The 21,969-nt window shown below is 39.9% G+C and overlaps 3 protein-coding genes across 4 annotated transcripts in view; all 3 read left to right on the top strand.

Moving 5' to 3' along the window:
• Window positions 1-16,913, top strand: part of LOC141567565 (olfactory receptor 2A5) — a 77,795-nt gene extending 60,882 nt beyond the window's left edge. The window contains exons 2-3 of the mRNA XM_074315229.1: window positions 12,921-13,190; window positions 14,476-16,913. Of these exons, the coding sequence (XP_074171330.1) occupies window positions 14,508-15,440 (933 nt within the window). The 5' untranslated portion in view covers window positions 12,921-13,190; window positions 14,476-14,507 and the 3' untranslated portion in view covers window positions 15,441-16,913. The remainder of the gene's footprint in view (window positions 1-12,920; window positions 13,191-14,475) is intronic.
• Window positions 1-21,969, top strand: part of LOC141567564 (olfactory receptor 2A5-like) — a 134,786-nt gene that overhangs the window by 91,212 nt on the left and 21,605 nt on the right. The window lies entirely within an intron of this gene.
• Window positions 1-21,969, top strand: part of LOC109439917 (olfactory receptor 2A25) — an 85,759-nt gene that overhangs the window by 60,879 nt on the left and 2,911 nt on the right. The gene's annotated exons all lie outside the window — the stretch shown is intronic.

Genomic DNA, 21,969 nt, shown 5'->3' with positions numbered 1-21,969 from the left:
GCCATTGACATTTTTGAAGAGTCCAGGCTAGTTTTTAGTGGAATGTCCTGAAGTTTGGTTTCATCATACCTAGGTTGAGATCAAGCTTTTCTGAGAGGAATTCTACTTAGATGAGGGTGCGTTCTTCCCCATGCATCATGTCAGGAGGTGCAGGATGTCAGTTTGTCCCGTTACTAATAATGTGGAGTTTGGTAATTTAGTTAAGTGGTTTCCACCAGATTTCTGCATTGTGAAGAAATGTTTTCCTCCTTTGAAAGTGAATCAGTATTTATTCTGCAGCTTGGATCTTGGAGATTATGTGAGGAACTTGTCTTCTAATAATATTTTCAGCCAATGAGTTCAGCATCCATTGACTGCCCGAGTCAATTATTAAGTTGGCTACAAATTATTTTCTAATTCTGTCATTACTTTTTACCACAGTTAGTTGGCATTCTTTTCTGAAGAACTGTCCCACTTCTTAACCACTATTGTTAACTCATGTACTTTTTCTGACGAGTCAAAATATGGTTTATTCCTGTAAGTAAATCTTTGTAAATAAAATGTGTGTTAAATTTCCTTGAGATTTCTGATCTGACGGAGTCCAAACTGTGGCCAGTTCTGGTGAATATGTGAATCAAATGCTGTGTGGACGCTTTTTGTTTACCCCTCCCTGTCCACACTTCATCTTTCTCTGCCCTGCTCTGTGTCCAGTAAGACTGATCTGTACGTGCTACACCATGGGGTTTCACTGCCTGCTGGCTTCTTGTTGGGTTTGGCTAATTGGGAAAAAGACAAGAGACTGGAGGGAGGGAGGAGAGTGATGTCTAGTATTTATTCATTCCCTGCAGGATCAGTGTGGACTGATCCTGTTGACTTATGAGTCCTCTTTCTATCAGGCCACCCTTTCTGCACATTCTTTGTCTCCAGGTTTTAGTAACAGCAATCTCCTCTTCTCTTTTAGGCCTAGAGTTTGTCAGGAAGTTTGTCAGATCCCTGCACTATCCTGGGATCTTACACTTTCCCTTGTGATTTCCATATGTCCTGCACATAACATTGTAATTAGTCCCTTTATTAAAGTTCCTTCAAATTACCAAATTGGAATGAACCGTCTACTTCTGGTTGTGACTCTAGGTGATACATATGCCTTGCTCCCTTCCTTCTCCCTCCGCAGGAATCAGACCTGCATCCAATGGCCCTCCAAGCCTTCATTGGGTCCCTCCCCATTTTTCCTTATGGTATTTCCTGTGCACGTCTAATTTTGTCTTGCCATCGGCTCTTGGAGGACCCAGACGAACACAGTAGCTCATTAACCCCAAGCATTGCTCCACACCTTGGGTTTTCATTAAGGCTTACAGAAGAACCGAGAGGGTTGAATAATTTGGCGTCAATTTGGTATCTATGTATTGAGAAAGATTCTATTGTATTAGTGACAAGGAAATGGTAGAGTCAGACCTGGGGTTAATAGCAACTGGGACAGACACAGACGAGCAGCAGGAAATATTAGTGTTGGAATCCTGTTAATCAGAAGAAGTTCTAGCTCACATCCTCTCATCACATCTTCAGTTAGTGTTTCCCTTGTTTTCCTTGCTGTTGCCAAGGAAGAAATGTACAAGAGGGTTGTTTGAGTGGCTGAATTAGGACTGTGAGCAGGTCTCGCGAGAGTGTGCTTGCATTCCTGCTGGACTCTATCAACAGGAACATGGAAAAGGCTTTGGAATCAGTTTTAAATTTGGGGGCTGCCACTGACATGACATTGGGCGTGTTATTTAACTTGATTGAACTTGCTCCTTCTTTTATAAACAGGAAGGCAATGAATATTCACTTTTGAATATTATTTTGATGATTGGTAATAATTCACGTAAAGGTCTTAGTACTATGCCTGGAATACGTAACATTTTTATTTGGTTTGTTATTCTCTTATTTAATTGTGTGGATGGGAAAAGAGCTCAACCCATTGATAAGATGCTTGGAGCTTCAGCCTCCAAGGAGGGTGTCTCCACACACCACTTGTGCACTAACTGTGCGGCCACAGCTGAACAACCATGACTCTCCCCCAGAAGGCCAAGTGCCCCTGTGGTCTCTGAGCAGTTGCCTGCATGAGAGTGATCCTGCTGTGATTAATGGCGGCAAAGTTTTAATGAACTCCACAAGGAGGTTTTTTCTGACACTTACTTTTTTGATCCTGAAATAGTTTCTATTCCTTCGAGATCAATTAAAAACCTTTTTTTTTTTTTTTTAAATCTTTGTCAAGATGCCCGAGGCAACTTTGCAGCTGTGTCTTTTTAATGAGTTCTCTAAATGGCTCCTGAGCCTTGAGGTTCTTTAGTGAACTAACTGAACTTGCAGGATCTCTCAGGGAGCAAGGGCAAGAAAACTTCTGAGAACGCCTGAAGGTGATTTCCCTGGGCAGGCTCAGAGGTGCACATACCTTTCAACTCAGAATCTCTCTAGATTCATTGAGAGCCACTGTGGGAGGGAGGGAGGGAGAGAAAGGGGGAGAGTACTGCAAAGGGATCTAATAGGTTACTGATAGTTTGAGGCTCTTATAGTTAGTTTCATATTTGAGTGAAGACTCTGGGTCCTGTCAGCTAGCAAGTGGAGGGCTGGGGCACTGACCAGATCTGCAGTGAGGAGCATAGATACGCTCACTAATTGCATCCCCAGACTCAGGCTATCTCCGGTCTTTAACCTGGTGGAGATGGCAGGTGGCCCCTCACCCCAGGAAATCAGCACCCCAAGAATGTGTCGATATGTTTATACACAAACCCGACTGGGCATCTCATTGAACCGATTACTCAATTCAAGATAAAAAAACATTTAATTCAAACTCTGTTGTAGGAGTAAGTATGAGTCTATAAGCTAAGTAGTGGAACAGACTGATTTTTATTGCCGAAGTGACCAATTCTTGTGAGTTCCTTGGCCTTCAGTTTACATTGGTTTTCATGCTCACCATCTATCAAATATGCCAGTGGAGCAGTGTTGGGATTAAGGTAAATGGAAGAAGAACCTGGGATGCATTAGATTTATTATAGACAGTTCAGGCTGGAGAGACATTAACATGACATCTAATGGAATTTAATAAAGAATCTTCAGTTTATAACTTAAAGGTAAATAATTCCCCGTCTCTCAAATTCCTCCTGAAAAAAGTAAGCCAGCAAGCTACTAATAGTCAAAAGATTCTCCTGAATATGCTGGGGCAATTTTCTTGTGTAAAAATCTAGATGAAGTCAACTCAATTCACTTAAGAGAGAGAGAGAATTCTTAGAGTGAAGAATTAATTGACAGAAACATACAATTGTAGGTGATAAGTGTTCTCTTATCCGAGGAAAAGAGCACATTTGTTTCTTCTCCCTTTCCAGATACCATTAAAATGGCAATAGAGCAAAAGGCATAACCCACAGGAACAAATAGCATGGCAGAGGAGGCATAAGCAAACAAGAGAAATTGCAGCATATTTTTAAACAATGGGAAGCACACAGAGGAATGATCATTACTTATTAGAGAAGCAGCTACCAACTAATGAGCATGCAGAAGGGGAAACCAATAGGAAGTAAGGTTACTTCTAAGAGCCCCTGACAGGCTACAGACTTGAGGACACAAGTAACAGTGGGGCGTGGGAGTATGCAGAAGGATGGAAAAGGGGATAAGGTGAAAGTCTATTACTACAGTGGTTGGATCTTCTGACTTCTGCAACACCCACACACAGCTAGGCAACCGCTTACTCTGGGCAGGATTGTGGAGGTTCATTCTTTGGAGACACTGAAGATAAGAAATCCTAGGATCTCGGATCCCAGGCAAAGCAGAAGCCAGTGAAGCTTGGGTCTGAAAACAGGAATTAAGTGAAAGTCTGAGCACTGAAGGGTGAGCATATGAGCTCAATTACTCTCCCTGTACTTTATCAGGTGTATTCGACCCCTCCTGCTCACAATTAGATAAGAGGTTGAAGAACTCATTGGATAAACCATACAGTCCAAGAGATATTCGTATTTGAGGGCATCTCAACAAAATGGCTAGCTGGACCATCCAATCCTTTCACCCTGCGTTAAACTCCGCGTATGGACTTTTCATTGAGAGACAAAAAGAAAAAGAAACAAAAATCAGTGGAAACAGAAATGATAAAGAAAAGATAAGAAAACTATAAAGTGCAATAATTAGATAGTCCCATTTTCCCACCTTCTTTTCCTAGAGGAAGAAATGAGCAATAGACAGTTGCTTGGATACGGGTGGAATGATGGTGCAGGAAACTGTGGACATGCCCTGGAGACACCCAGGACGCAGAGTATGGAGTTAACATGGTTGGGACATTGGATGCACTGAGCAAATAAGTAACTGATTGATCAATGCACAAATATTTTGAGGACTTTCTCATAGTTGAGGGGGGTACTCACAACTATGGTATGGTGACAGGCTAGGAAGCACCCACACAGATAGGAGTGGAATTGGAGCAATCAGTATAAAGTTGCTTTGTGGTCCAGTCACCGTTTTCACGATATAATTTATACGCAAGTATATTTCTTTCAAGAGGATAGTCCAACGAGTTACGACAAATCAACATGATCAGGCTAGAGATCATTTCCATCACTCAAAAAATTTCTTCTGGTGTCCTTGTACAGTGGATGTATGCCTTTTCACCTGGGCCCTATGGACCCACTGATATGCCACTACAGATCTCTGTCCCCATAGATTAGTTTTGCTGCTTCCACAATTTCATATGAATGCAATCATACAGACTATTCTCTTTTCTGGCTAGCTTCTTTCACTTAACTATTGCTAAAAAAGTAGCTCTGAACATTTGTGTCCATGTCTTTGTGTAACATACGCTTTCATTTTCTTTGGGAAATGCCTAAAAGTATAATATTTCCATATTTCACTACATAAAACCATATGTTTTAGTTTCTGTTGCGCTGAAAAATTGTTCCATTTTACAATACCACCAGCAACATGTGAGAATTCCAGTTGATCACCATCTTCACTACAGTTGGGTTTTTAAATTTTTAACCTTTATAGTGGATGTATTGTGGTATCTCCTTGTTTAAATATGTATTTCTCTGAAACAATTGATGTTGAATAACTTTTAATGTGATTATTGACCCTTCATCTTCTTCCATGAAGTACCTGGTCAAACCATTTGCCCACTCATTATTTGGGTCATTTGTCTCTTTATTAAATTTAAGAGCTCTATATGTATTCTGGATAGATATCCTTTGTCAGAAACATGTATTGTGAATATTTTATTTAATTCTGTGGTTTGCCTTTTCATTTCTTAATGTTGTTCTTCAAAAGCAGAAGTTTTTAATTTTGATGAAATACAAGTTATCATTTCTTAATGAAATCATGTTTAAAATATATACATATAGAAATATAGAAATAAATGTAGACATATGTGTGTATGTTAAGTTTCAAAATCCCTTGCGTAATTTAAGTTGACCTCTAAAATTTTCAATATAAGGAAGAGTTGCAAAGGATGATTTTGTTTTAAGGATGAAGTTTCTTCTCTTTGTAAAAATATTATTTTATTTTTATAAATAATTTATCTTGAAATTATTTTAAACCCATAGAAGAAAGTATATATATACTATAATATGTATAATATTAGTATAGTATTTAAAAATAGTGTAATGTTTTTAATATATGGAAAAAAAATCTCAATATCCAAAACGTGATTAAGAAAATTATGACATGCTCATACAATATGATACTATACAACTATTAAAATTAAGTTTATTGATAGATTGCCTAGATTATTATAGTGAGTGGTACAGCATAGGAATTTTTATGAGCTCGACTATGCTAAAAATACATGAAATTTGGAAAAAATATATGGCAAATATTAACAAAATTTACCTCTGAACGGTGGCCTTGGTGGATTTCATTTTCCTCTATTTTTAGTTTATACATTAATTTAAAATCAAGGAAGGAAGAAAGTATTTGAAAAGCTATTCTGTGTAACAAACACTAAGGCAAATGAAACTGGTGGGACAGCATGACCGTCTTGCCATAGAGCATGTATATTCATTCATGTGTCCCCTGGGTGTACCAAATGCAACATACCAGACAAAGAAGAGGGCAGTGGTTAAGTATATGGAATTGGTAGCCAGGCAGACCTGGGTTCAAGGTTACTTCTTAGAGTCTTAATTTTCTCATTTATGTGAAGTCATCCAGTTTGCAGTGTATTTTTAACAACTGCCACATAAGAGCATATATGCAAAGTTCCTGGCACAGTTCCTGACATATACCAAGAATTGAACCAATGTGTCAATTATCTTTACTAGTTGAGCTCTTAGAAGATAAAGGATTATGTTTCTAGACATCAATGTGAACGCAAGTCGAGGTTTTTAGATATACTTAACAGCAAAACATAAGTCCAGATAGAGAATACTACTAAGCTGAGTACACAAATTTAAACTAGACAGTTTTTATTTATTTGAAAAGAATTTATCAAAGGGGTGCTGACTAAGGCATTCACCGTAATGGTTCATTCTCACTCATCTTTAGGTGCTGTTCATATATTGAGAGTTGAGTAGGATACACCAAATCTCAAATTTCTGACCTCCCCTGAGTAATGGAGTTGAGATGTCTCATGGTCTTGAGGTTTTTGGGAATATTTAAGATTCTATATATGGGGCAATTCCATATCAGTAATCATTAAATTATGTGAATTTTACTTAGATCTCAACCTAATAAACGTAAAGGAAAACTTGCTTTGAACTTCAGGTTCCAGACACTTCTAATTTCCTTTTGACTTGTCGCCATTCTTTTTATAAAAACATGAAACCCCCCTTAGTCTCTTGATCAATGATAAATCACTAGTCTTTGATGAATATACAAGTATTTCACATTTTTTATGTATTATGCAAGTTGTCATTGAGACAAGGAAAAATATATTTATATTGCTACTTTCAGTACTACAGTGTGTCCAGGATGTGAAGATATGAAACAACTTAAAAAAAAAGTTTTAAAAAACCCTTGAGAGTTGTGGCTGCTACTCCACACTAACCAATGGCTGATTGTTAAGAGCTCTCTTTAGATGGATGTTAGCTCATGGCTAGTTATAGTCAAGGAGGAACATGGATATAATTGCAAGGGTCCAGTATTAAACTTTAGAAAACAATCTATTCTTTAGCTAACTATGTTACTAAACATCCATCTATAAACTATTTGTCAAGAAAGAAGGAAGAACAAATTAAAATTAAAATCAGAGTTCTCTTAAAGTGAAGAAATGGGCTATTTGGAAGAGAAGGAATAGCTAGGCCCAGAGGGTTCCTAACTAAGGTAACCTGTGTGTTATTAAAATTTCTCATTTATACCTTCTAGAGACAGGTAGGCGAGGATAGTAAGGGCCATGACCCCTCTGAATTGGCACACGAGCTTTAGTATCTGAGGCTGCTGAAAAGCTTGTTTTTGGTGTTTTTTGTTGTTTTGATTTTTGCTGTTTGTTACCTTGTTATCTCAAATACTGTGTTTGAGATTCTTCATTAAATTATGATTCAAACTCTGCCTGGAAACAATTTACATTCAGAAGAGAAGATGGTGTGCTGAGGAGAAAGGGCCCAAGAGAACATACAGGCGAAAAGGGACAATGAGAGAGGGACGAGGTGACAGGAAGTGAGGGAGGTAAGAAGGAAGGTTAGGAAAAAGGGAAGAAGGGAGGACAAAATAATGGAGAAGAAAGAAGTGAAAAGGATGTCAGAAGAAAAAACACCAAGGATGATAGAAGTTGGCCAGAGGAAATTATGTAACCGAATATCTTATAAGTCACGCTATGTTTAATGACAACGGCAATCCAGGAGCAAGCATGTGAGGAAAATCTGCTTCTCTAAGGCCCTAAAAATATAATATTTTTCAATAAAAATGTATATTTCCTGAAAAGCCCAAAGAAAATGACTAACAGGTTATGTTCTTAAAATTTTTTTTTCAGTTAGTCACTATGAAATAAACTGAAAACATACTCCTGGCACAGGAACCAGCAAGTGCCAAAACCCTGAGGCTAGAAAGAGTTGATCTGCTCTACAGCTTGGTCCAGTGTGGTTTTTGCAGACTGAGCAACGAGGAAGAAAACCAGAGATGTGGTGGAAGAGGGAGGAAGGGCCGAATTATTCAGCGCTTTCAAAGCCTTCAAAGGGAATTTGGATTTTATATTGTTCAAAGAGAGGGTGTTGACTTTTAATCAGGAGAAATATATACTGTGCTTTGCATTTTAAAGGGACAGTTGTGACTATGTAGAGAATGGCTTGTGTGACAGCAGGAGTGGAAGGCAGAGACCAAATGTAGAGACTTCTCATTAGTGGGTTTTGTCAGCCCTGGACTAAAACAGAGCCTCACAAAGTTAAGAAAGGTGCAGATCAGTTATTTTAATTTAACTGACTAGTATTTTTAACGCAAAAAATAATAACTATCTTTGTTAGAGATAAGATGATTATGAGATAATAAAATAATATTTATGGTATACTGTAGACAGTGTGGTCCAAAAATGGAGACATATTTAAGATTATACAACACATCTTTAATTAATGTAGTGAATCTGTATCTGTTTATATTATTAAAGTTGCAGTTAATGCTACCTGTATGTATTTAAGTCCCTTTTTAACTATGAGACTCTCTCCCTCTGTTCTAATTCAAGCTTCTGTCCTAGACTGGGGACAGTGACAGTAGCACTGAAGATGGACAGAAGCGAACAGAATTCAAATAAATTCTCAAGAGGAAGAAGAATCAAGAATGACTCAGTTTCTCACTTGAATAACTCTGAGGGATAGTAATGAAACTTACTGTGAGAGATAAGACAAGGAAAATTAAACATTCCGTTTTGAAGACACTGCATTTGCAATGCCTGCGTTCTTATCTTAAATCTGCCTTTCATCTTGAAGGGTGGGGATAAGGGGAAAGGTGAGGGGATTAGAAAACAGTCGGTAACCACAAGATGGCCACGGGGTTTTGAAAATTAATTCGGGAACGTAATCAATAATGTTGTAAAGATTTTGTAGGGTATCCGATGGACACGTGTGCCATTTGGGAGACCACCTCAGGGATGATGTAGATGCCTGATCTCTGCACTGTATACCTGAAGCTGAACAATAATGAATGCCAACTATAAATTTATATATATATATGTATATATATGTATATACTTACAAGAAGCGGAGTGCAGCATTAGGAATAGAGACAGTGGAAATGTAATGGCTGTGTGCGATGTCAGAGGGATAGTGGAGGGGGGAGGGGGGTTCACACAGTGTGAGGGATATAAATGATAAACGTCTAAGTATTACTTTGTCTTGTGCACCTGAAACTAATTTAAAAAATGGGAAAAAAAAAATCTTAAAAAAAAAAAAGTCATAGCTTTTCTAGCTTCACTATTCTTATCTCTAAAAACCGGCACCTTTGGTTACAGTGGTCTCTAAGGTTCTCTGCATGCATAAAAGCTGTTTTAAAAATACTATCTTACATTTACTTTGAGGTTTAGAGTTTGCAAAGTGCTTTGTGTTCCCTTATTAAGCGTGAAATACTCTTCTCATGCTGGTGGTCCTTGGACCCTGCTTTGAGAAACACTTCTTTGTTACCTACTGACTCTACCAAATGCTGGGCAGTTGAGAGATAAAAGGAGACGTTAAAAGTACAACATTAGGAATAGAAACAGTGGAAATGTAATGGCTCTGTGCGATGTCAGAGGGATAGTGAACGGGGGGGAAGGGGGGTTCACACAGTGTGAGGGATATAAATGATAAACGTCTAAATATTGCTGTGTCTTGTGCACCTGAAACTAATAAAATTAAAAAAAAAAAGTTTTCTAAAAAAAAAGCCAACCAACCAAACAAACAAACAAAAAACTCCACCAAATTAACAGATGTACAGCTTGTCCTTAGAATCATCGTGATTAATACACTGTGTATCTAACATTGATTTTTCTATGTTTAAAGAAGCATTGCTCCTTGTTCTTTCCCTAGAGCTTACACTGACAGATTGTGTTGACTCTTGTCCCCTGTTGAGAAAAAAGGAGGTGTGAAATTCATTCCTTTCCCAATCACCAGCCCTTTCTGAGTGTGTTGAGGAATTAAGAATAATGTTGATAAATTGCTGGAGTAGAGATGTGCTGCTAAGGAGCTGACAGACGCTCCTTGTGAATGTGGTGGATTCCTGGCAGGGCACAGGATGGAAAAGTCTCATGCTGGGAATCGGGTCATCTGCCTCTCTCTCCATCGGCATCGTCTTCTATCCATTGAGTCCTGTCTCACGCAGGGTAATAACTGCTTTTCACTTTCACAGTGATGATGCTGCACATTTGTGTGGTATTTCTGGTTAACTGCTTCATAACAGGCTCTTTGGAAATTAAAATTTTCTAACCATGTTGCTTATTATTCACCTTTCTTACTTGTTGATGCAAATGGAAAGTGATACCAAAAAAAGCGCTTTATTTTTCTTGAAGGATAATAATGGCTTTCTCTCAGTAATTTTGGTTTTATTTTATTTTCCTCTAAACGTTAACTTCATTCTAGGCTTGTGCAGAATAAGACTCTTGTATTTCAAAAACAGACATAGAATTACTCATATGATTAAAGTGAATATCTTAGTCTGCATCCTGGCTGCACCATAGCTCATTGATTTCCTTCATTCGTATTTTCTGGTTTGCTGCCTCTGTCTTTCATTTTCCTTCTTGCTCACTTTTGGAGATTTATCTTTCTCTGTTCATCTCTTAAATATTGGTCATTTTGGAGATACAGTTCTTGTCCTTCTTTTCTTCTCACTGAACCTGCTCTCTTTAAATGACCTTTTTAACTGCCATGAGTTAAACTATCGCCTAATGCATGTAATTCCCAAATCCATATCTTTAGCCTGGATATCTCTAACGAACTCCAAAATATTTTAGTTTATTCTTTATTGGACATACTCACCTGTATATGGCATAGGCACATTGTGTTAAAAACTTTTCTCCTTTTTAACCCTTGCCATAAATTCATTTTCCCCCAGGTATTCTCTGTATAAGTGAAAGAAACCACTCTACCTATAGCCACATAAGCCATAAACCTGGGAAACAGCCGAGCTCTGCTTTTTCCCTCACCCAACAGCATCAACTGACTGAGCACTGATAGCTGTGTTTCCTTTACATGTTTCCTATACAGTCTCTCCTGCCCACAGCCGTGGCTATCACCTTAACTCAGGTCCTCATCGTCTGTCACTTGAACACCTCGGCTCCTTACAGAGCTTGGCCTCAGTCTCCAACCTTAGTCTTCTAAAGAGTCCTCATGCTAAGCAAACAGTAATCTCTATAATCACATACTTAGTCATCTCAGTCTACTCTTTCTTTAAAATGAAGGTCAGTGTCTGTGACCTGGTGCCGAAGATTCTCTTTGAACCCGCTTTCCAATGTCATCCATGTGCTGTGCCCTCCTCAGACCCTAAGGTAGAGCTGGCGTGTCCTATCTGCTTTACGTCTTCCTGCAGAGCGTTGAAGCATCCCATTCAGCGTGACGGCCGTCCCAACTCCCTTTCAGAATAATCTAACCCACCCTGCTTTGCGGCCACAGTAACCTGTGCACACTTCTGAGACAGCCCCTAAATTTTTTATGTGCGTGGTTCACTCTGTAGGGAAACTGTAAGATCCTTGAAGATCAGGGAGTTTCTCCTTCATGTTTGCTTCTCTAGTGTCCAGGATAATGCCGACACAGAGCAGATACTCAACGAATGTAAATTGAATAAGTGAGTTAATAAATGAATGGCTCAAATGATTAAGCATCTGTATATGGATAATTACGGGTATAAAGTGTCTATCTGTGGCTACTACATAGAAATTGAAACTCATCTTGGTAATATATTTTTTTTAATTATTCAGTTTTAAGTCGTCAATACATTTATTTTTTATCTTGGGGTTAAGTGCTTCAGTTAGTTTTTAACCACATGGCTTCTAAACTTATCAGTCCTTCAGAGGTTTCAGTGCAGTTATTCCTGGAGCTTCTTTATTTTGTCCATGGAAATATGTGTGTTTTGAATTATTGATTAGGCTGTGAGCCAAAAACCATAGGCATATTTTGGTCCGTCCATTGTTAACAGAGAACCACATTGCTCACACATTAACAGTCTACTTCTCCTTTCTCCAGTAAAAATCCAGATGTGTCTGATAAGTGAGTTTGGGATGTTTCTCTCCCAAACTTTGCCCAGTGAGAAAAGACACAAAAAAATACACACACACACACACACACACACACACACACACACGTATGTAGATGTGACACACATAAGAAAGACAATCAGAAAAAAAGTTAAGATATCCTCTGTTTATATTTTATTATGTGAATGTAAAGACAACACTTCCTTCCAAGGTGTCATCATATCAGAAGCTTCACTGAATTTCATCAGTCTGTCCCAGTAAAGGCGTGACTTCAACACTCCTGCCCTCTAAACCCCAAGACACCTCTTCAAGGCCAGCTTTGCTCTGCTTTCTGTCTTCCTGTTCTTCCAGGACCCTATATAAAACCCCAGGTGCTATGTGGAAAGGTTTCAGCATCTTTCTGTCCACAGTATGGGAAGGTTGATACAAGTGTTTTTCTTATCCACCATTACCCATCTTAGAATTACCTAAGAGGAAAAGGAGAAAGAAGTGAATGCCAATTTTGGAAGTCATTATCTCATAAGGACGTGCTCCTCCTTCCTCCAAGTGCCACTAAATCCACCTGGGGAGAGACTGAGATCCAGGAAGGCCTCACCACCCAAGTTCTCACACCCCCCAGGGGAGTGCAATTTGCAGTATGGTCCTAGGAGTATGTTTGTCCTTATTACTACACAGGTTTCATGTGTATGGATCCAGCTGGGTATTAAGTCAATAATACCAGCTCTTTTCCTTCTAACCATCCATCCCCAGGGCCCAGAGAAATGGAGACAGAAAGACAAACAACTTGTGGTTCTCCTGGTAGAGATGGTGTCTGTCTTTTGTGTCCTTGTCCTGTGTCCCTCAGGGACCCTCAGGAACAACCTGGAGAGCAATCTGGAGTGGAGATGGCCTCACTATAAAAGCTTTCTAGCTGGTGCTCACAGGAAGCAGGCCCCCTCCTTGCACCTGCCTGTGTCAGGAGAGCAGGGACAACTCCTGCCTCTGCAAAGCGCCTCTTTCAGAGACTGTTGGAGGGAACAAGATCCTCAGCTCTGACCCTCAAAATCTCTCCTCACTTCTGTGCAATTTCTTCTCAATCGGATATCTCTGAGATAAGACCAGCGCTGGTGCCACAGTGAGTAAAAGGCCTTTTACAAAGCATGGGAGTTTAAAGACGCTGGGGTCTGGAGGAAGAAAGGGCTCAGAAACCAGCATACAGAATGGGAGGCACAGTACAGGTTTCACTTCTGGGCAGGCAGCTTCTGGGCTTAAGACAGGGTTGGAATTTGCAGAACTGCGGTCATAAGCTGCCCAGGGGGAAGGATCATGTATATCATGAATTATCACGTACACTTCTATGGAACATCTCAGGTTTTCCCTTTCTGTCACCACTATGGCCATATGGTTGGTGGAATGGCAGCCAGAGAAAATGATAAAGGAAACAAAAGCCTTGATTAAATTCCAGGATATGCACTTTGGAGGCTATTCCTAATGCAATGCTTTTCATCCATCCATCCATCCATCCATCCATCCATCCATCCATCCATCCATCCATCCAACCATCCATCCGACAAATGTATTGGGCACTATTCAGATGCAGTGGGGCCCAGAAACAGCATCTACTCAGAACTAAGGAAGAAGCCCTGCAAGAGGCTGGGGCGGGACCGGATGGGAAATATTATATTGATAACTCTTTATGTGGATGACCACGTGCCCTGACCCTGTACCATAAATGGCTTCTATGAATGCTGACCAGATTAGTGATGTCACTCAGCTTGTGCCCAGAAGGGAAACAGCCAGATTTTCCTGCATAGCATCAGGAAGTAAACATCTTAGTGCCAACTTCCTTTGCTAAAGCCCTAAACCTGGTGAGCACAGAGGAAATGGACCTCTTTGAAGTTGCATTTGTAAATCTCATTCCCTATTTCATATATTAGTTTACATGCGTTTAGTGGATTCATATCTTTACTCTGTGATCATTTATTGAGCACCTGTAATGTGCAATGTATTCTGTGCACATTATAAAATAAGAGAAAATCAAATGATAAAGAGAACGTGGGAGGAAAATTTGAAAACTAAATGGTTTAGAAAGTAAAATTTCATGAGACTATGGCTATGGGGACTTTCTCAAAAACAAAATGATTAGTCATTCTGGAAAACAATTTATTGTGTGGCTGCCATCATGATGGTAAAAATATGGAATCAAAGTAAATAAAATTCTACAGAAATGGAAATAGTATTTGACATCCTGTGCCCACTTAGACTCGTTACCTGAACCGACTGCCTTTCTGCTTTACTGGGGATTAAAGGATTGGACATAATAACTCTAAAAAGGATTGCTTGCTGAATCCACACACAGTGTGCTCCATAACCCCCTCTTTCTGTTTAATAACTAATCCAGGTCTGCGTTTGCTCCTCAGCTCACAGCACGTATGGGCAGTTTTGCCAGGGCATGATGGGAAATCAGACCTCTGTCACCGAGTTCCTCCTACTGGGGTTCCTGCTCAGCCCAAGGACTCAGCTGCTTCTCTCTGGGCTCTTCTCCCTGTTCTACGCCTTCACCCTGCTGGGCAACGGGGTCATCCTGGGGCTCATCTCCCTGGACTCCCGACTGCACACGCCCATGTACTTCTTCCTCGCACACCTGGCCATTGTCGACATTTCATATGCTTCCAACAATGTCCCCAAGATGCTGGCAAACCTTCTGAACAAGAGAAAAACCATCTCCTTTGTCCCGTGCATCATACAGACCTTTCTGTACATGGCTTTTGCTCACACTGAGTGTCTCATCTTGGTAATGATGTCCTATGATCGGTATGTGGCCATCTGCCATCCCCTACGTTACTCTGTCATCATGAGCTGGAGAGTGTGCACGGTTCTGGCCGTCACTTCCTGGGTGTGCGGCTCCCTCCTGGCCCTGGTCCATGTGGTTCTCATCCTGAGGCTGCCCTTCTGTGGGCCTTGTGAAATCAACCACTTCTTTTGTGAAATCCTGTCTGTCCTCAAGCTGGCCTGTGCTGACACCCGGCTCAACCAAGTGGTCATCTTTGTGGCTTCTGTGTTTATCCTATTGGGGCCCCTCTGCCTGGTGCTGGTCTCCTACACACGCATCATCTCGGCCATCCTGAGGATCCCATCTGGGGAGGGCCGCAGAAAGGCCTTCTCCACCTGCTCCTCCCACCTCTGCGTGGTCGGGCTCTTCTTTGGCAGTGCCATCGTCATGTACATGGCCCCCAAGTCCCGCCATCCCGAGGAGCAGCAGAAGATCCTTTCCCTGTTTTACAGCCTTTTCAACCCTATGCTGAACCCACTGATTTACAGCCTGAGGAACGCAGAGGTGAAGGGCGCCCTCAGGAGAGTGAGTTGGAAACAGACATCAGTGTGAGGGATGCCAGGCAGACTCTTGAAGCTGGATTTGTTCTCTGTGTGACTTGGGGAATGGCAGTGGAAATGCTCTAAAACCTCATGTTTAGATGTCTAGTATCAAGAATACATATTGATCAGATTCTATCCCTAAACATGGGGTACAAAGCATAAGCAGAATGTCACAGAGAGCAGAGTGGTGTAGTGGTGAAACACGGCCAGAGAGCCAACTTTAAAGAGCCAGTTCCCAGTACCACCTAAGATCTGGTTTCTGTTCTCACGAGGATTTGTTCTCTCAAATCTCCATGTATATCCCTCGGTCATTTTCATCTCCCTTACTGATGTGCATATATGCTAATAACCCCTTAATATATGCTGCTACAAGAGTGCACCTCTAAAAGACAGAATACTGACCTGGGATAAGCACTGTCCTACTGGGGAATGCAGGCAGGATTATGGGGAGAGCCAACTCCTTGCTCCGGAACTTAACATCTAAAGGTGAAGACATTCTTTCTGGAAAAGCATCTGAATCTGAGCCTAATGAATTTATTTCTGTGAAAGGCAAAGTTTAATTTTATGAATGTTTTTATCTGAGAGACAGAAATATCAGGATCATTGTTCCATTTCATGTTATTCTGCACCATCTGATTAGAAAGAGTTTGTGTTAAGAGTAAAAATGCGTCGGTTATTAGGGAGAGTTACCTTTTCTGGAGTTCAAGTCACAGAGTTGCATGTAGGTGACAATTGATCTTTAGGCTGATGATTTCATAAACTATTATAGCAGCAAGGAAGTATTGTGAAGGGAGAAAGCACCAGGAGTGGAGGCTAATAGCTTCGCATAACACGTTAGACCCACATTTAGCACCAATAATACAACAAAGTCTGATAAGGACTTGTTAAAGAGTCTCAACCAAATTCCAAAGGACTTAACCAAATTCCAAAGAGTGCCTGCTCCAGGTGGGATAAATCACTTATTCTGGACACAAATGATCAGAATGATACAAAAGAGGAATTTGTTTTCTGTTAACACAAGTTTTGGACCTAAGTGACCAGGACAGCATGGTAACTGTTTTCTTTAACACAGTGATTATGGTATCTTTTGAATTCACTTCCTCTCTACTTGTGGTATCATGTGCCATTCGAGTGTATGATATATATGATAGTACATTGTCTGCTTTCTGTAGATCTGTTTTTTGACCTAATTGTCTTATATATTATTATCAGTCCATATCTTTCTTCTCCCATGAAATTAAGAAACAAAGGGGACACGTTTCCCTTCCTCCCTCTCTCCTACATTTCTCTCAGTTCTCAAAAAGCCTCATTGCTGACAATTCTACTCATTGACTGTTCTGTCCATTAGTTTATTTGGGCAAAACTTTTGTCTCTGGCCATTATCTTTGTCTTCTTATCTTCTTAGTATCAAGACGTTTCTAGCTCCAGAAATCCACTGACCTTGATCCATTTTCCCCTGAGCCCCAAATAACAATTTTTGAATAAAGAAATAAACATTGGCTCCTAATGTAACAATAAACACTATGGAATTATTGTGTGCCCTGTTTTAAAGGTTTCTAAACAAACAGGCAATATTTTCATAAAACATGATGTTTTAACTCTACCTAGAAAAATTCGTATATTCTTTAAAGTATGTATACCTTGTGTTAAAGGTAAAATCCTAAAAGGAAAGAGGAAGAGGAAAATATAGGATAATTTCTCTCAGAATAGAAGCTATATGTTTGAATTCAGAATTCTTCTACAAGGGCCCATTAGAAAAATCAGGGTCTGGTATTCACTTTTACATCAGTTCAAAAGTACTTGAGAAAGAATAGACCAAAAAAGACCAAACTTCTGTGAAGGCAAATAGTGTAGATAAATTATAAAGAGATGTCCTCTAGCAATCTGAGAAGTGACTCTGACTAAAAACGAAAAAAAAAAAAAAGAAAGAAAAAAGAAAGCACAATAAAACTATATTTTGTTAATAAATTGCAGAAAATGCCTGACTAAAAGAGAGATTTCTATACATATTTCAATATTTGAGTCCTAGGATTCTAATAAATTATATTTCAGTGTTATGACTCTTTACATATATATTCTTTTAACGTGAGTCACAGTTTTCAGAGGGCTGAGGACAGAGGAAAAGGGATGTGTTTACATTATGCTGAGGATTGTGATGGTGCTTCCCAAATATCCTATTTACCTTTCACCAATAACACTGTGAGGTACATATTACTCTCTTCCTTTTGTAGATGAGGGAACCAAGTCAGAGGGAGTTAGTAACTTGCCTGCCCCACTCAGCCAGTAACAGGACCGAGCTGGGGGTTTAACATCATTGTACTGGTTCCAAACCCACACGGCTTGTTAGCTTTCTTCCCAAAACATCACAGATTTGAGCTCAATGTGGGTTAGGGTTGGATCTAGCTGACGGAACAGAGTGGGAGACACCAAAGTTTATATTATTCTGACCAAGCACTAACAGCAGTAAAAGCACGGCCGTTAGTCAGCCCATCTTTGGGGATTTATTATTACCCTTGATAAGAGTAGAATCCCTTACCTTAGTGGCCTCCAGTAACGACTCCCTCTCCGTGCCTCTCGCAAAATAACAATACCCCAGAGGGCACTGCCCCAAAGAGGCCGTCTGAGATGGACACCATGCTGTTCGCAGTATCTCACCTTACCTATGATTCTGGTCTTTTACCCATCGTCACATTTACCCTTTTGCTTTTCCTTTGTAATGAATGCTCTCCCAGGGAGCTTTCCTCCCTTTCTTGTGTATAGATTCAGGATGGACCTACCTTACCAGTGCTCTCGGCTGATAGGACTGAAGAAAAGCAAGAACCCAGCAGGGGATTAAACTGAGGGGCTTACTATTTTGGAATCAATCCCAATTGTGCCACAGCTTACGAAATAGGTCTGCTTCTAGATGTAATTTAGCCTTCCCAGTTTTGGTTTTTATCTTAGTTCCAATGTGGACAGTGTTTTAACTAAGTACCTCACCTAACATTTATCGATGTTAAGTGATATAATGTGTGTGAATACAGCTTGAAGATATATATACATACATACACACATACATATACGTATACATACACACATATATACATATATAATTTTGATGACACACACATATATATACATATATAATTTTGATGAAAAGGATATAATGGGAATGAAAATGATCACACGGTAAGACTGAGTTAATGGCAAAATTTACCTTAAAAAAACTGCATTGTTTTTGTTGGTTGTTTTAGAGAAACTCTCAAAGAGGTTGAAAGATAAGGCATAAGAGACTGGATCTAAAATGGTTTTCATTGTAACTGCTGGGAGATAACACTGTAAGAAGAATCCTACCTAAACTTGTACAGTGTATACATAGCTGCAATTGCAGAAGGATTCTTGAGATAACATCTGGGAGAGGAAATGAATATAAAAATCACATTTGTGTAGTCTAAGCTTGTTACCATGAAAGCAATAATGACAACATTCAGCTCTTGCCTGAAATGGATCAGCACTCAGTGACTGTCATCAAAAATCCTGAGGAAGAACAAGCCCGCATAGAAGGAAATTAATGATCCTAAAAGAAAACATGCTCTTCTCTATCCATCCGTTAGATCAGCAACAAAATCTGTCAGTGTAGCTTGCAGAGAAGGTCAACCTAGAGAAAATCAAGTCAATGGAGACCACAAGTTAAAGTGTGAATTTTTGAAGGAAAGAAAAAGCAAAGACTAAGGAAGAGAAAAAGTGGAAAGGAAAAGATAACCCTAAAAACGGGTTCTCGCCGTTGGCCGAACGTGGGAGCCTTAACGTCAAACTTCCTGATGCTAGGTCACAGATGAGATCAGTCTCTGGAGCTGGGTCCCTGGGGTGCATGATGACTTTTTAGGGCCTGGGCTCTTATGGCGCTGTTATGACTAGGCAGGAAGTTCCATTCAGGGTAAGGAATTAGCAAACCTCTTTGGGCAGCCATCTAAACCTCGTCCTCTATTTAGTCTTTTTTCAGTGATTCTTGGGCCTGTCCTTTAATTAGTTTTCAGGGTGAGTGAGGTAAATGTTATTCTGTATCGATAAACTCAGAACCCCCAGCATCTGGTATCCAGGCTTACAATTTAGCTGATCCAAATTGGGCCATTTGGGTGATGGATCTTAGTGGCTTATGCTGAGGTTGTGTAGTGGCTTATGCTGAGCTCTAAAGGAGACTGGGAGCCTGGAACAGGGGCAAAGGACCTTGCTCCTTTCTGTTTGCCGGCTGTTCTTGTCAGCATAGCCCCAACAACTCTTTACCTTGGCAGTGGCAGCTAGTTCGTGCTGGTCTTCTCAGCTTTCAATTTCCTACTTCAGCCTCACTATGCCCCACAGGGGGCAGCATGCAGCTGGGAGGCACCTTCCTCTCAGAGGTTTAAGTCTGAACACTGACCCCTCTGACGTTCCAGATTCTATTCACCCCAACCTCTGCTCTGTGTCCCTCAACCCTGCTCTCAAGGTAAAAAATAACCACTTTGTTATTTTTGTTGTTGTTTGGCATGTACACTAAAATAACTTTAATTTAGGAAACTATATTCTACCTCCTTTATATTTGAGTGTAAGAATACATGTAGATATAAGAATAAGAGAAATTTAAATTACAGAGGCACCACCACATTGTCTCAGTTGTGTTCCCTAGAATGTAGAACCAGGTCAGTTTCCATCTCAGTAGTAGTTGTGGTCAGTCCTGGGGGAAACTCTTTCCTTCTTGGCTTAGAGTCTGTGGAAATTATAAAATCGAGATTGTTTCCTGGTGGGATGTTTCCTTCCCCTTTGGATCTACAGTTAAATCCTGCAAAACAGGATTTAACAAGTCCCGTTGGGATGTCTCATCCTCTCTGTGACTCCTCCCCATGCTCCCCATGGCTTCCATAGGCCCTGCTACCTGGCCTTACCTTATGAATTGTATTCCTCGTGGTGCTTGATGAGAAACATATATAGGATGCATGTGCAGGTGAGGTGTGACATAAAAGTCAGCCAACACTCGAGAGGACGGGAAAAATATATGGGTTCCATCTGCCCTTAATCTATTTGGGGGGTTAATGGGTGGGGAAATGTTGGAGTTCTCGAAGCCATAATAAATCCAAGCGTGTGGTAATTGTAGTGAATGAAGGAGTCCTAGAAGTTATTCGAATGCTCCTGAATTTATGATCAAGGACCCTACGGTGAGTGAAGGAATCATCAACATCATTGTCCTGTCATAAATGTCCGTCTAGAGAACACCAGAGATAAGGATCGTGAGAGCCCCCTTTTCCTGGAAGGAATGAGATGGCAGTGTACGTGATGGATCTTTAGCTTTCCCCTACAGCAGCACGCAGAAGCAGATTGTGAGCTGGTTGACCTAAGTAGAAAATAAATCATCTCTTCTGAGAGGAATCTTGTTGTCTCTGTTGGGGCACCTTTTCTCCTAAGAGATCCTTGCAAGAAAGGAATGTTTACAGTAACTCACAGACGCTATTCATTTTATTGGTCTATTTTTGCTTAACCCAACTCATATTCAGCCTTTCTTTTCATTTTTAGCTCTAAGTCTGTGGTAAGTTTCTTACATTATTCATATACAATTTGTCAGTATACAATTATAGACCATGTGGGATGAAAAATAACAAAGCAAGAATGTAATTATTAATGTCTATCAGTGCCAGATGTCTTTTATTTATAAACTCAGCTAATAGGATAATTTAGAAGTTACCATCTCTTTTAGCCACTTCTAATATGGATCATTCACTTTGATGCATTTCACCTTGAATTTCATGTTTAAATTATAAGATAAAACAGCTGTTTGAGAGATTTGCTTGCAAACCTTTCTATTGCCTCATGAAATTAAGTCATATTTTCATGAAATAATGGACCTAATTGACCACAAAATGAGTTTACTACCGAAGAGTGTCCTGAAGTTTTTTATTTTTTTGGATGTGAACTTCCTTTTGGTGAGTTATTTAAATATGAGAATTATCTTTTGAGTCCTTTTAACAATCTTGTCATTCCAAGCATGTTATATACACCAGCAGACAGGAAGTGTCCTGTATATCCCAGCCGAGACATGTAGCAGGACATGGAATATGTTTAGTAGATATCTGTGGATTTTAAGTTTTGTGTTTTAGTAGTTTGCAGACAGGAGGAAGATGAGGAGACCCTCACTGGTCCTTCTACTTGAGTTTATTGTGTACCTTCATTATACGCCATTTTAGAGATAGCACTGCTGTCTTCGTGGGTCCCAAATGTTGCTAGACAGTTGAAATGTAAGTGACTAACAATTCTTTATACCTTTAGGGCCAATGAATCCTATAGTTGTCAGAGACCTTAGCATTCTCCTAGTTAACTTCTCACATAACACCGGAATCCCATCTTGAATAGATTGTTACTCAATCTCTGGTTTAAATCATTCACCAATTTTTCCTAACAAAACAACCAGTTCTCTTCAAGAAGGTGATTCCTGTTTTGATGAAGTTATTTCTTAGACGAAGACAAAATCATCTCCCAATAATTTTTATTGTGAATTCTGGTTCTTCCTTTGAAATAGGGTAAAACCTTTGCAC

This window comes from Rhinolophus sinicus, linkage group LG11, assembly GCF_036562045.2.
Source record: "Rhinolophus sinicus isolate RSC01 linkage group LG11, ASM3656204v1, whole genome shotgun sequence".
NCBI lineage: Eukaryota > Metazoa > Chordata > Mammalia > Chiroptera > Rhinolophidae > Rhinolophus > Rhinolophus sinicus.
The sequence above is the reverse complement of the archived record's forward strand: the minus strand, read 5'-3'. Positions and strand labels throughout refer to the sequence as shown.